Raw genomic sequence first — 13,609 nt, 5'->3', positions numbered from 1 at the left:
CGGCAAGGCGATCGAAATGGTGGCGTTACTGTAAATCTCAACTGTATCATAGTCGAAGATGTTGTTCTCAATGCTCGCGGAATCCAGTGTGCGCGCCCTGCCCCTCGATTACTAATTGCAGCCTTCGCCCCACGCCCCCATCACATTCATCCGCACTGCCACAGCTCCATGGGCACAGGCGAACCATGACCGCATACGGCATGCCGTCCGACGGGTCGTTTGGTACTCGCGAGCGACACTTCAGCCGTACTTCACGTGGTGACGACGGCAGAAAGGATGTCCAAGAGTGCTCCACATCCTCATTAGGCTAATCAATCACCGCATACGTACTCTATGTAAGGTCAATCGCGCGCACTCATCTCTCGCAGTCAAAAGCTCAAACATCCAAGCGGCCATCGAGGAAAATCGGTCACCTGTTCCAAAACAAACAAAACACTGAACGCAAGCTACCACTCGCTGAGGTGAGTGCCCTCCTGTAGCTGCCCCGCTCTCACGCATTACCCCTCATCACACCACATCAGACCTCACCAAAGTGCAGCAATAGTGGCACCCGTTATAGCGTTTGAACAACACAACTAATTAGATCGACGCAGGTCAGACGTACCAAATATCGCATCTGCGAGCCTATCACAAAACTAGAGCAGTCACGTTGACGATCGCATTATGTCTTCGACCAAGGCTTTCACCTTTCTGCCACTGGGCGCTATCATCCAAAAGTTCGTTGTAAACGGAAAGAACATCGTCCAGGGTTTCCCTACTGCGGAGCTGTACAAGCAGCACAATGCCCCATTCTTTGGTGAGACTATTGGCCGCATCGCCAACCGCGTATCCAAAGCGAAGATCAACGACCTGAATGGAAAGTCGTACCAACTAGCGGTCAACAACGGCCCCAACTCTCTCCACGGCGGCGACCTTGGCTGGGGAAAGCGAGAATTCGAAGGGCCAACTACAGTTGACCGTAATGGAAAAGAGGCTACATTGTTCAAATACGTCAGCAAGGATGGCGAGGAAGGCTACCCCGGTACTGTAGAGGTGCGCGTGTGGTATATCCAAGCGAAGGAGGAACTCGATGGCGCTCAACAGGAGGTCCTATACATCGAATACGAGGCTGAACTGATCGGTGATGAAGTCGAAGAGACCGCAATCAACATGACCAACCACAGGTTAGTTGTCTATCATCCTTTTCATTGACGTCTTACTGAGAGTGCATATAGCTACTTCAACTTGTCTGGAGGACCTACCATCACCGGAACTGAAGTCAACCTCATCACAAACAAGTACCAAGTCGTGGATGACGGAGGTATTCCCACTGGACCCATCGAGGAATACCCCGGTGTCAGCGCCAAGAAGACCTTCACCCTGGGCGAGAAAGAGCCCGATATTGACGACTGCTTTGTGGCCAACACAGACCCCAGCAGCATTCCCATCGACACTCGCTCTTCGCCCCTGCAGAAGCTTGCGTCTTTCTACCACCCAGATACCAAGATCCACCTCGAAATACACTCGACGGAACCGGCCTTCCAATTCTACACTGGTAAATACATCGATGTACCCGCCGTTGGTGACCTTCCCGCCAGAGGCGCCCGCGCTGGCTTCTGCGTCGAACCCAGCCGCTACGTAAACGCCGTCAACGTTCCGGAATACAAGTCTATGATGGTTCTCAAGAAGGGTGAGAAGTACGGCACTAAGATCGTCTACCGTGGCTGGCACGCGTAGATCTTCATTGCATTATCTCGATGGAATCCGTCTCCAACATTGGATAAGAACTAGCACCAAGTTGAAGACGTTGACTCAGCAGTCGACTCCTACAAATGAAATACATCAACGTCTCTCACGAAGTCCACATTATGCATGCACGCTGAAGTCATTTGACACTCGCTCCTCCAGTCCGTCACTGCACCTATCTGTAAAGTCACCAAAGCCTCAACGTCAACCCACGCATCATCTGTACGTCTGCGTCAATTCTAATTTAGCAATCAGTCTTCAACACTCCACTGTTTTCATCAATCACCTCTAGTAACCATGACTCGGACGGGAACGTCCGAAGATCGAGTTGTCCAGACCTCCAGCCACTGGCCCACAGCACGACGTCACACAACGTTGCTTGCGCGGCCGCCTAACATCTAGCTCCAGGTCCGGTGAGAGATAAAGGCTCTTCTGCCGCTTATCCGTGTTCCTTTACCCCAGCGAGAAAGGTTATCCAAACCTCATATTCTCGAAGGAGACTAGGGCTATACGCACGCCACAAAGTGTGGAGCAGACAGTGCAATGGAATACGCCCAAGTAACATGGCACTTGGTCCTTTCCCGTATCGCTAGAACGTGTTAAAGCAAAGCATGGGAAGCAAACTCTATCGGGTAGTGCACTGTGGCTGCAGGTAATACCTCGATGCGAATTTTACTCTTCAAAGCACAACGGCGGTCACTGAACATACCACGATCGCAAATACCACAGCGTCTCCACATCAGAATTCGGGACGACGGTTATCTGAAGTATGCGACTTTTGACGTCAAACTGCAGTCGCCGATCCCGTTGAATATTCTGGAGCGTTCTCCGCATCCCACCAGGTCCCCACCGTTCCCGCATCTTGTCTCAACCACGTTGTAAGCATGTGTTCATCTGTACGCGCATGCGGCGTGCGCTTACACACCCGGATGAGGACCACAGCAGTTGCGGGGTTTAGTATTGGGGGATAGTCATTGGAGTAGCGTAAAATCGAATCGATCGCCTTGCTACACCGTACGTAGGCAACGGCGAAAGCGTTGCTGGTGATCATCAATCAATCCCATGGTCAAAGAGAGCCTCTTGACAGAATCTGGGCCAGTATGTGCGATGAGCCACCAATCAGAAATGTGGAGAAGGGCTTGGCCGAACCGCTCAAAGTGGTGTAGCCGTGCAGCCTCCCTTTCCCCGCCGCGCGAGCCTTTTTCGGTACCGCGAATCTGGTAATCATCACCCCAGTCGTACGATGACATGAGGTTGCGCGAACATATCCAGTCGATCTCTCACCTCACTTCCACATGTCTCGAAACATCCCTCGGCAATTACGAGCTGTCCTCTAAAGATACTGCGGTGGTCGGCACATTGCTGATACGGCGACTGGATTCGATGCATGCAGCTGACTTTTGCACTCCATCGCCGACTAGACCCGCGTGGGTATCGTGAGACGTACGCGTCGATACCTACCAGCGATTGTCATCATCCCGCCGACGATAGCAGATAGCAGACAGCGGCACCTAATGTCGGGCTCGACAGACTTTCTCTGCTCGATCACGGCAAAGGTGCGAAGTTTTTCTTTTCTCCCTTTTCGATACACGCCCAACATGTGCTAAAACATCTAAGCTCCGGTGACTAGCCCAGTACAACGTAGAAGAAGCAAAGCCATGCGGCTAGCTTAGACATACCGAAAGCATATTCCGCCCTCTCTGGGGTTTGCCGATCTCAATGCCGGGCACGAGGAACTGCTCTTGGTGTTTTACTGTGATTACTGAAATCACAGTGGCTGGCTGTTCGTATCTTCGCAGATCTTCGTGGTAGACTACGAGCTTCAATCCCAACCCCAACCAGGTATATTTGAGTGCCTGAGTGACATTCTGGAAGGATATGCTTATCAAATACCCACAGTACCCGCCTGCATGCACGACATGGCTCACAGTCACTCTTACCAAGTCCCATCTACAACCCCTTAGCCGCAAATCCTTCGGCTCAAGCCGAAATCACGACTTCGGACCCAACGTTCCCCAATCTAGAACGACACAAGGACAAGAAACCTGCCTTGGCTAACCCACACTCGACCCGAATCCCCCAAACCAATGGAACGCCTTAAGACCCGACCATCCGCACACGTAGTGCTTCTAATACAATGGCCACGCTACCAAACCACCATAGTCGTGGTGACAATTAACTAGCCTCGTACGGGCCACTGATACGGCATTCGCATCGAGTGTCTTGCCTGACTTTGACCATGATCACAGTAGCGAAACAGGTTTCGAAGCACCACCTGCACTCTCAGGTCCGCATTCGGCAATATGGCATATGCACATGTGCACAACGAACAGAATGGACTAGACAGACATGCCAATTGTCGATTTGTCGATCTCCCGAAATGTTTCGGGCTGCTGTGTTATCGGTTGGGGGCTTTCGGGTATCGGCACGTTTCCTTATCCGATGTATAGCCGCTGTAAGGGGTAAGTGTAGTGAGTGTGTTTGACATTGTATACGATGACGTCGACGATCGTGGAAATGTTTGTTGTTCGCGATGGGGGATTGCGTTAGTGGAGAAAGGTGGTTGGGTTGGGCTCGGTCGTGCGTGGGTTTAGATTGGGGTCATTCCCGAAGTGCTGGTAAGGCGTGAACAGGTTTTCCTTTTCCCACGTGGGTTGGGGAAATTTTACGTTGCATTTTCTCGTGTTGATCGGAAAACGAGCGGGACTTGCCGGTGCGTTGTTGCATCTTGCTTCTTTGTATAAATTATGAATACTGGGAGGATCAGCACAATACATGTATATCGACGTACTTGCGATCGAAAGTACCAGCGATCGATGTAGAGTGACATCGACTCGTTCTTATACAATCGGACGATGACTTGACTTGCGCGCGATACCAAGATTACAGCTCAGGCCACTAGCGTTTGGAGGGAATGGAGGAGGTATACAGCGCCTCATCAGACCGGAAAGGAGGCGGCATCGATGAATGTGTGATATCTACAGGACACACCTAAGCTACCTCTATATGTGCGTTTACTTATCGATCGACAAAGATACACGACTGTATGCTCCGTAAGCTACTCCGTAGAACACGGTGAGCAGTATGTACTCTTGAAATGCTCCAAACTCCTCGCTATGCAATGGACATGTTCCTTCATGTCGATGACCTGCATATGATGGGTATTGCTCGTGCACTCATATCATGTTTACAATATTAGGATGGCTTAAAAGTTCTTCTTGGGCCTCATGTCCACGATTTCCAGGGGTGCGTCGGTCAGCTCGACCACATGGCCTGGCTTGAGCGCTTCGGTGTAGATGTTATCGACGTCGTGAGGATGGAATATGCCAGGTCGACTGCAGTTCAAAATGGCTTGCTTGCCTGGGGGGTCAGTAAGGCGGAAACAACCCCAGCTGTATCACTGTCAGTGTCTCAAACGAAATCAAGGGGAAGCTGGATGGCATACCTAGGCTGCTTTGTTGGAGCGCAAACGATGGCGATGCTTTCTGGCATCATGACCTGGTATCCGACATGGGTGTGCAGGTCTCTGCTGCTCATAAAACAGGTCTGCGTCGGATGAGTGTGAATCCAACCGAGGACCATTAACTCTTCTTTGTCACAGTAATCGAACAACTCTTCTTCGTTCAATGTTTCGCATGTGTCGCTCGTGCTAGTTTGTTCGGGAATGATGAGTCGTGTGATGAAGAGAGCGTTGGATTTTAGTATTCCACCCAGCATGCCGCATGTTTCAAGATTGAGACGTGTATTGGAGGAAGCAACGGCAAGGAACTGATTGCGTAGTTGGGAGGGGAGGAAAACGGGACGGAGGGGATCGCCATTCTCCAGGAAGGCCGAAGGCTTGAATGTGAATTCGTCGAGCTCGGTGGAGGGAGTCAATGGCCTCTGATCGGGTATCTTGCTTGGCAAAGGTGGCGCGCTTTCCGAGATCTTGCCTGGGACAGGAGGAGGTCGTGAATGATCGTATCGCGCATCGTACGTAGAAGCTGGAGACTTGGGCGGCAACGGCGGTGGAGCTGCGGGTGTGCCAGAGGCCCTGTATATCTGCTCTTTTGGAGGTCGCGCAGGTGCCGTGTCGCGTGACTGGGAGTCTGACCATCTTTCTTGGGCAGTCTTGTATGGTACGGTAGGGTAGTGGTATGGGGAAGCGGATTGAGACGTGGGACGCTGGGCTTGTCAGTAAAGAAGCCAGATAACTGTCGCATGAAGCTTACCGAAGAGTATGATGCTCTGTGGCCATTTTGCTGGAGTCTGGCAACTTCTTGCAGTTGGTTCGAGATATCGTTTCCGTCGGGCCCTTGCTGCCAGCTGTCCCAGGTGCCTCCACTGCGGCGCGCATGCTCTTCCTCCTCCGAGACGCCATGCTGTCGCACACCTCTTCTGACAGTGTCTCTCCTCCGCACTTCTCTCTGCGCGAGTCTCGCAGCAAGCGACTGGTTTTCCAGAGAGCGCGCATCGATCGTGGGCCGCGAATCGAACGACCGTCTCTTGGGCCCCCGATCTTGAATCGCCAAACCGTCCAGCTCCTGCGGAAGAGCACCCAAGCCCTGCCCTTCCAACGATCTCAGACTTTCCTTCTGTCTCCGCCTCCTCTCTTCGTATTCTTCATGCCTCTTCTTGATGCGCGGCGCGATTTCCTCGAGCTTCTTCAGGTCGCGACTGACGGCTGCTGTTGCAGCATTGAGCGCTTTTCGGTTCTCGGGCTTGTTCCTGTCAGGATGACCCTGTAGCTTCTGGAGGACGAGGTCGGCATGACGGTATAGGAGGAGGTATGTCTGCGCGTCGTTGCCCTCTGCTTCATAAACTTGGGCCTGGCGGGAGTGAGCATGCGCATCTCAGGCATGGCAAGTAAACACACCTCTTTCTGCATGGTACTGGCTGTGCGCAGCCAATTTGCCAAGGGAATGTGCGCATTGTATGTGTAGTTTCCGGCCTGCTCCGTCACCTCGGGCAGGCTCACGGGGGTGTTGATGGTCGCCATTGCGGAGGATGTGTGTCGCGGAGCGGCGGGGCGGGTGAGGTATGCCTAGGTATTCGCGAACTACGGCCTCAAGGCAACAACTTTGCGACAAACAGGACCGCTACCGGCGCGGTTGGAGATTACGCGTCCTCATCAGTGACATGGGGAAGTCAGGGCACTGTGATGGGGGGTGGGGGATGCTGGATACATGGCGGGGCAATCAGGGCCCTGCTGCGGCGCGTGGCAAGCACGACCAGCTCGACTTGACGAGGTTGGGCATCAGACACATGCATCGCGAACAAGATGGGCATGAAGGCAGACGACGATCCAAGAGAGATTATGGTGGACTAGCAACGGCACTTGAATAGCAGCCATGTCTGATATGCAGGGCAACAGAGGCGGCCGCGCGTGTTCACGTGTAATGACATCGGTGTACAGGTCCACAGAATCTAATCGCGTCTAGTATCCAACATAACGAATTGTATCTAGTAAGATGCGCTTGACTTCACTTGTCCTCTGAGTCCTCCGATAGCTTGTCCCATTCGCTATCGGTAGATAGATCACCTGTTGATTCACCCATGCCCTTCCTTCTCTTCAGCGCTTCGTCTACCGGTGCTGCAAGGCTCGTCGCCGCCCCCGTAGTACTCGCAGTAGTAGGACCTCCACTGCCAACAGAAGCAGCAGCCTGTGTTGGGTTCTCTGTCTCACTTCCACCCGGTCTCTCCACAAACACGGTGCTCTGTGTCTCGGGGCGGGGCGCACGAGGCTGGCTCGACTTGGGCTTTATCGTTTGCGTCTGCTCGACCTCGGTATCCACCTCGGTATCGTCGCCTGTGTCCATGCCGTCTCCGTCGTCGCCTGCACCACCCTTCTCTTTTCCGCCCCTTCTAGCTTCTCGGATACGCTTTGCCTCCTCCTCCTTCGCCTGCGCAGCCTTGAGCTCCGTCGCAAACCAGTTTATCGACCACCAGAGACCTCCGCATAGAAGGGAGAGGATGACGAAGTGTATGCTGTACGTCGCGATGAGCATGACGAACAGAAGAACCTGGAGCGCAGCGAACGAGGCGTTTGTTGCGATAAGGAGGGTGGGTGTCGGCCCCGCGATGAAGATGGACTCCCATAGCTGTTCGAAGAAGGCTGCCATACTGTGCAGTTATTTTTCCGCTCGTCGATTAGGTGTTAGGCGTGCGTTCGTCGGTGCTTGCAGATATCGTCGTTCGTATTCGAAGTACTTGTACGGTCCCACGATACGGCTGCCTAGCCAAGTGGACAGGTGCGGCGTTGGGCGGTGCGACTTGGAAGCTGTGTAGTGAATTGATATGCGAAAGCGATTTGGCCGTGTACCAACGCCAGAGTGGACTGACGGAGCGGCGTGCTGGAGTCGGGAGAGATGCTCGATTGCTGCTTGAGGTGTCGCGGGGCTGGCTGGCTTCGGCAGAGCTGTCCAAGCTAACCCCCGGTCATTACCCTACCGCGTCACGCGTCGTGACCACTATATTACTCCGCCGCTCCATAAGCGTTTAGACGCGGCAAGCGTGCCTCGTGATCAGAATCACATGCATCATACCTGCTACCGTCCAAGCATCATCGAGTCTTCTCACAACGATCTGCGCCCATACGGCTTCGCCAGTCTCATAGCTATGCTTCAATAGGCAATTGCATTACTTATCGTCATTGTACCGATAGCTCAACATCCTCTTGTCCGGCTCCCCATACATACGCTTTGGCAGCAGAAGCTTAACAAGGCATTCACTCCACCTCCGCGCGTTGTGCACTGCCTATCTTCTGTCCTTCTTCGACTTTCTTGACATTCTTGTGCTCGAACCCAAAGGACGCAACCAAGGCAAGCCCACTCGTCACCAGCAAGAAGAGAAAAACGTCCCGAATGGCGTTTTGATACGCCAACTTGTTCGCTCCGTTATTGTTCAGTCCTTGCACCGGCGAAATCGGAAGGCTGGACTTGATGTCCACTGTCAAGCGACCCAAGAATATGGTTTGCGATATACAGAGGCTGACTGCACCGCCAAGTTGAAAGGCAAATTGTAATAATGCTGGAGCGGAAGTCAGATTTTACATAACACGACGTAAACAAGCCTTACCATTCCCGGTGACCATGTCTTCCTCCTTCAAGACAGCCGATACAGCTGTGTACGGCAGATTGATCGCGCAGCCAGTACCAACACCGCACATGATGAAGTATGCCGCCCACGCACCATGATAGGTGCTGACGTTGAGTAACGTAATGAGCCCGGATCCGACCTTCATTCGAATGGTCAGGTGATCATGGCGATAAAATTTCCAAGTGGAACTTACTACGCTCAGGCCAGTCCCAAGGATGATGAATGGCGTCTATCGAGACTCAGTCCAGAACAGCGAGATCGTTCTGCAGAAACTCACGTAATAACCCGATCTCGAAACTAGGGCCCCAACCACTACTACAGTCAAAATCTGCGTCAACGTTAAGAACAAAATCTCTACGCCACTCCTTTGCGCGCTGAATCCCTTTACTGTTTGGAAGAACATGGGTACGTATACTCCGTACTATCTTCATGTCAGTCTTATCGGGAAGATGTGTGCGGGGAGCAATTACATACCGAGAAATTTGGCATCGAGAAGAAGAATAGATACACGACCCCGAAAGCGATAGATCGTTGTTTGAGGACTCCAAACGGCACAGATGCATCGTCCCCCATCTTCCACTCCGCCAAGAGGAACAGCACAAGCAAGACCCCGGAGACAGAGAAAAGGCCGATGATGATGGGAGAGCTCCAAGGAAGACGATGGCCACCCCATTGCATTGCCATGAAGAGACAACACATGGACGCGATCAGCAAGAGACTCCCTCCTAGATCAAGCTTGAAGAAAAAGCGTCCAACATCACGCCCGCGGCTGGAGGTCTTCACTTTCCCAGCTCGGTTTTCTCTATCAAGTCTCAAAAACACCGCAACGAGTCCTAAAACCATGGCACCCAAGGGCAGATTGCTTGTAACCCGTAAGCACAAACTCAGCGATCTGGGTCATACTCACATCCAGAAACACCACCGCCATAGTCCTCGATCAGCCAACAAACCTCCCACCACTGGCCCGACCCCGATACTAACCCCAAACGCACTGACAAACAGCCCGAAGAAGAAGGGCCGCTGGGATAAAGGAACAGTCTTCGTTACCACGGCAAAAGAACCTTGCATCAACCCCGCTGCTCCACATCCCGCCACCGCTCTCCCTAGAATGAAGACTGCAGAGGAAGGCGCGACCGCGCAGAGTACACTGCCGACTAATGGCTACATCAGCTTCTCGTAGTGTACACCCTACACTCATTATAGAGCAAGAAAGCATCCGACGTACCTTCGAACACCCCCACAGAGACAAGATACAACATCTTGACATCCCCCACTTTATACAGTTTCCCCAATGTGGGCTGCAGCGCTGTGAGCGCGAGAAGATACGCACTTCCATACCATGCGAGATGGTCGAGGACGTGGAAGGTTTTGGTTATGGTCAGCAGGATGGGGTTGAGGATTATGGTGTCGAGGGCTACGAGGAAGGTGCCGAGGTAGAGGGGGGTTACAATGAGGATGAGATGGGCTTTCGGTGTGGATTTTGAAGTGACAGAAGGAGTGGGGCGAGGAGTAGTGGTAAGCTCGATGGATGGGGACATGGTAGGATGTGGTTGGCGTGTTGGAGGGGTTGAGTATGTTAGAAACGATGAAGTTATTGACTTGAAGATGGGAGATGTTGAGGCTTCCGGCTTCTTGAACAAAAATTGTCTTTTCAGGCTTCCTCTCACGAATGTAACTACGACAGGGTCCACATGGCTGGCATCGGCCTGTCTGTCACAAAGCAGCAACATCTTCAGCAGTTTCGAAACGAGTATGGTACTTGTAATACACGGAAGCGGGACGGAAATATGAGAGGGTGTCGCAACTGAACAGCTGAGCAAGTAGCGCAGGTACCCGTAAGCCGCCATCCATGAAGCCGCCTGTACAACCCGAGCTTAACCACACTGAAAAGTTCCGGTCAACTGATTTTCATATACGCATGATAAGCTTCTGGTATGATTTCCGAACGGTACGGAAGGGTGGGTAGATAGGCAAGGTGTTATTTCGCTGTTACTCGCTACATCCGCAATGGTACCCACGATCGACCCGCCTCCCTATCCACAGCCCCATCATGTTTCAAGAACCGTCCCCAAGCGATCTTCCCACCAGTTTCCACCACAGGACTCTCCAAGTCCCATCCTCCAGAACGACTTCGCAGGAGCTTTGGCGATAGTGCGAGTGAATTTCCGAATCTAGTAAATGTAGGGCTTGCCACACTGCTTGCGTCTCTGGGCGTTCCATGAGCTGACATTGGAGAATTTCCCGTCGGCGTTGCACTGTCCAGCAGTCGTGCTGTCCTTGGACGCCCTCAAGCACATTCTCGGGCAATCATCGACAAGGTTGTCCTGAAAACATCACGATGGTGAGCAAGTCAATCTTGAGTGTGAAGTGATACATGACGACTTACGATAACGCAGCAATGGCTGCCGTCTGGGTAAAGGCACTGGCAGTACGAAGCAACAACGCTGCTTACGCTGGCGAGGAGCACGGTAACAACAGTAAGACGCATGTTGGGCGTTGATGATGGGTAGGATGCAGTTGGGTTGGGTTGGGTTGGGTTGTGGGTAGATGTGATGAGTGGTGTGATGGTGCTGAGGAGTGGAAGAGAGACCACGATCTTTATAGAGTCCAGCAGACTAAGAGACCGCATAACACGAGTCATAATCATATTTCGGCGGATTTACGAAGCACCCCACGGGGGGACGTGCATAGGTCACATTGGATCTGTTCAAGTAATCTCACGGAGTCTACCACAGTACGCTTGTTTTCGTTTGGAAAGGTTCATCATCGTATCAATCACACACGATGAGAAGGCACACCGTCATATCAATTATTACACGCGGCGATTACCGTATTTACAGAAAAGGGTTTAGATTGAATGGGAGCTTCCCAGCGATCGAGGTCCTAGGATCTCGAGAACTGAGGAAACTTAAGAGAAGGTACATTGTCACATTGACTGCCATAATACAAAGAGACGATTGCTTAAGAACTGCGCAAGGGCATCCTGACGAGCTCCCCCTCTACTTCGCGTTTCCAATGGTCCAATCCGTGCAGGAGCGGCGCCACGAAGCGTTCCACGAGCTAACGTCCGAGTACTTGCCACCAGCGTTGCACTTGTTGTCCGAGTTTCCGTTGTCGATGCATCGGGCCACGCAGTCCTTCCTGATGCCGTATTGCTAGTACATCGTTAGATTCGGTCGCTTGAATTTCCTGTTTGATTCCACTCGGGCTATCATTGGCTTACAGTAACGCAGCAGTGGGAGCCATCCGCGTAGAGGCATTGGCACCATCCATCAGCGGCGACGGAAGTGATGGCGGCGAAGATAACCGCGGCGATGGAGAGTCGGACCATTTTGTCGTGGATCGAGGTGAATGAGTAGTTGAGTGTGATGAAGAGGTGTGTAAAACTTGTGGGTAATGAAGATGCTGTGTCGGTATGCTAGGTATCGAGAAGATCACTGTTGCTTTATATAGACGGCAAGATCATGTTCGTCTATCACAACAGAGACGACCCGGAGACGACCCACCAACCACACCTGGGTACCTTCCCGCCAAGGCCCGCATTTCATAAGACCCATGCGTAAGGGGATGGTCTCGAATGGGAAGTATCTCAACTCCAAGGGCCTCGTCTATCACAATGAAACATTGTGGTCAGCTGAGTAGAAAAAAAGTCGTCGCGCCGATTCCATTGTGATGTTGAGGTCAGTGGAACGATACCTAGATACCTAGGTAGGGCCGAATGGTCCTTAGGTTCGGAGGTCAGTGCGGAAGTCGGAGAGCACCTGCAGACGGGATCTAAACGATGTTTGGATACCTAGATAGAACGACATCTACGACACACACTCCTTACATACACAGCAATGCAATCAATCGCATCAAGCACCTGTACAAATAGAGAAAACTACAGTCTCACCACCACACCATCACGATGATGCGCAAAAGATCTACACGGGCTTGAACAGCCGCAACGATCTTACATAACACGTTCCCACGCCTGTCTTCCTACGTCACCCTTCAACGTACACCGATCAGCTCTAAACAGCGCATATAATATGACCGAACAGTTGACCGAATTTGGAAGAACCTGCCAAACGTGGTCTACTGTGCTTACAGGAAAGTGCCGACTGCCGAATTCGGACCGTCACGAGTCAGTACTACCAGACGTTTCTGGAGTTGTGGCAGAGCCTCACTGGAACTGCCTGTTGTGGATCCCGTTGACCATGAGCGCCTCGGACCCAAATTTCCACTCTACGGCCAAACCATGTACATTCGATAGTACTATGGGGACTGTGTCAGCAGCCAACTAGTGGACTATCACCAAAACCGGCACGGGGGAAATACACGGCCAAAGATGCGCGCTGAATGTCCCGAAGCCAGTCACTATCTGTGCAGACCGGGCCGGTATGCTCACTGTGGTATGTACTACCACGAAGTCTGCAGCCATGCCGCACTCTAGAAGATGGAAGCAAGATAATGAGTAGCACGAGGGGAGGATGAGAGGAAGTCCACCAAAACTGCCATCAGACAGTTGCGAGTAAAGCGCTTGCAGCCACGAGATATAACCCAATGTCTAGTAACTTTGGAAAGTCTACTTTGGCCAAGTCGGAATGATATCCTCAGTTCCAGATGTGCATCCCCAGGAAACCCACCAGTTCACGGGTACTTCCGACGTCGCCACCGCTGGTCTCCAGGAGAGCAACCTTGATGAGGGCCAGATCTGCGGTGGTGTCTTCGTTGAGGACTCCAGCAGCGTGTAGATGGAGCACATGCCTAGTGAGCTCGTGATGTTGGAATTAACGACCGAAAATGAAGCGTGGTTTCTCCATCC

At 52.3% G+C, this 13,609-nt stretch overlaps 4 protein-coding genes across 4 annotated transcripts; 1 reads left to right on the top strand and 3 right to left on the bottom strand.

Annotated features, from left to right (window-relative positions):
• Positions 1-663: 663 nt before the first annotated feature.
• Positions 664-1,716, top strand: J4E87_003935 (uncharacterized protein; the record flags this gene model as incomplete). Its single annotated transcript, XM_049375559.1, has 2 exons — positions 664-1,163; positions 1,215-1,716. The coding sequence occupies 2 exons, from the start codon at positions 664-666 to the stop codon at positions 1,714-1,716; spliced, it is 1,002 nt and encodes a 333-aa protein (XP_049234544.1).
• Positions 1,717-4,930: 3,214 nt separating this feature from the next.
• Positions 4,931-6,703, bottom strand: J4E87_003934 (uncharacterized protein; the record flags this gene model as incomplete). Its single annotated transcript, XM_049375558.1, has 4 exons — positions 4,931-5,117; positions 5,171-5,889; positions 5,937-6,533; positions 6,581-6,703. 4 exons carry the CDS (start codon positions 6,701-6,703, stop codon positions 4,931-4,933), a joined length of 1,626 nt encoding a protein of 541 aa, XP_049234543.1.
• Positions 6,704-7,187: 484 nt separating this feature from the next.
• J4E87_003933 (uncharacterized protein) lies at positions 7,188-7,826 on the bottom strand (the record flags this gene model as incomplete). Its single annotated transcript, XM_049375557.1, has 1 exon — positions 7,188-7,826. One exon carries the CDS (start codon positions 7,824-7,826, stop codon positions 7,188-7,190), a length of 639 nt encoding a protein of 212 aa, XP_049234542.1.
• A 3,975-nt stretch (positions 7,827-11,801) lies between these two features.
• On the bottom strand, positions 11,802-12,133 carry J4E87_003932 (uncharacterized protein; the record flags this gene model as incomplete). The annotated part of the gene is made up of 2 exons (XM_049375556.1): positions 11,802-11,957; positions 12,026-12,133. 2 exons carry the CDS (start codon positions 12,131-12,133, stop codon positions 11,802-11,804), a joined length of 264 nt encoding a protein of 87 aa, XP_049234541.1.
• Positions 12,134-13,609: the final 1,476 nt, after the last annotated feature.

The sequence above is a fragment of the Alternaria ethzedia genome, assembly GCF_023757985.1.
Source record: "Alternaria ethzedia strain BMP 0044 chromosome Unknown scaffold_7, whole genome shotgun sequence".
Lineage (NCBI taxonomy): Eukaryota > Fungi > Ascomycota > Dothideomycetes > Pleosporales > Pleosporaceae > Alternaria > Alternaria ethzedia.
This window is presented reverse-complemented; position numbering and strand designations above follow the sequence as displayed.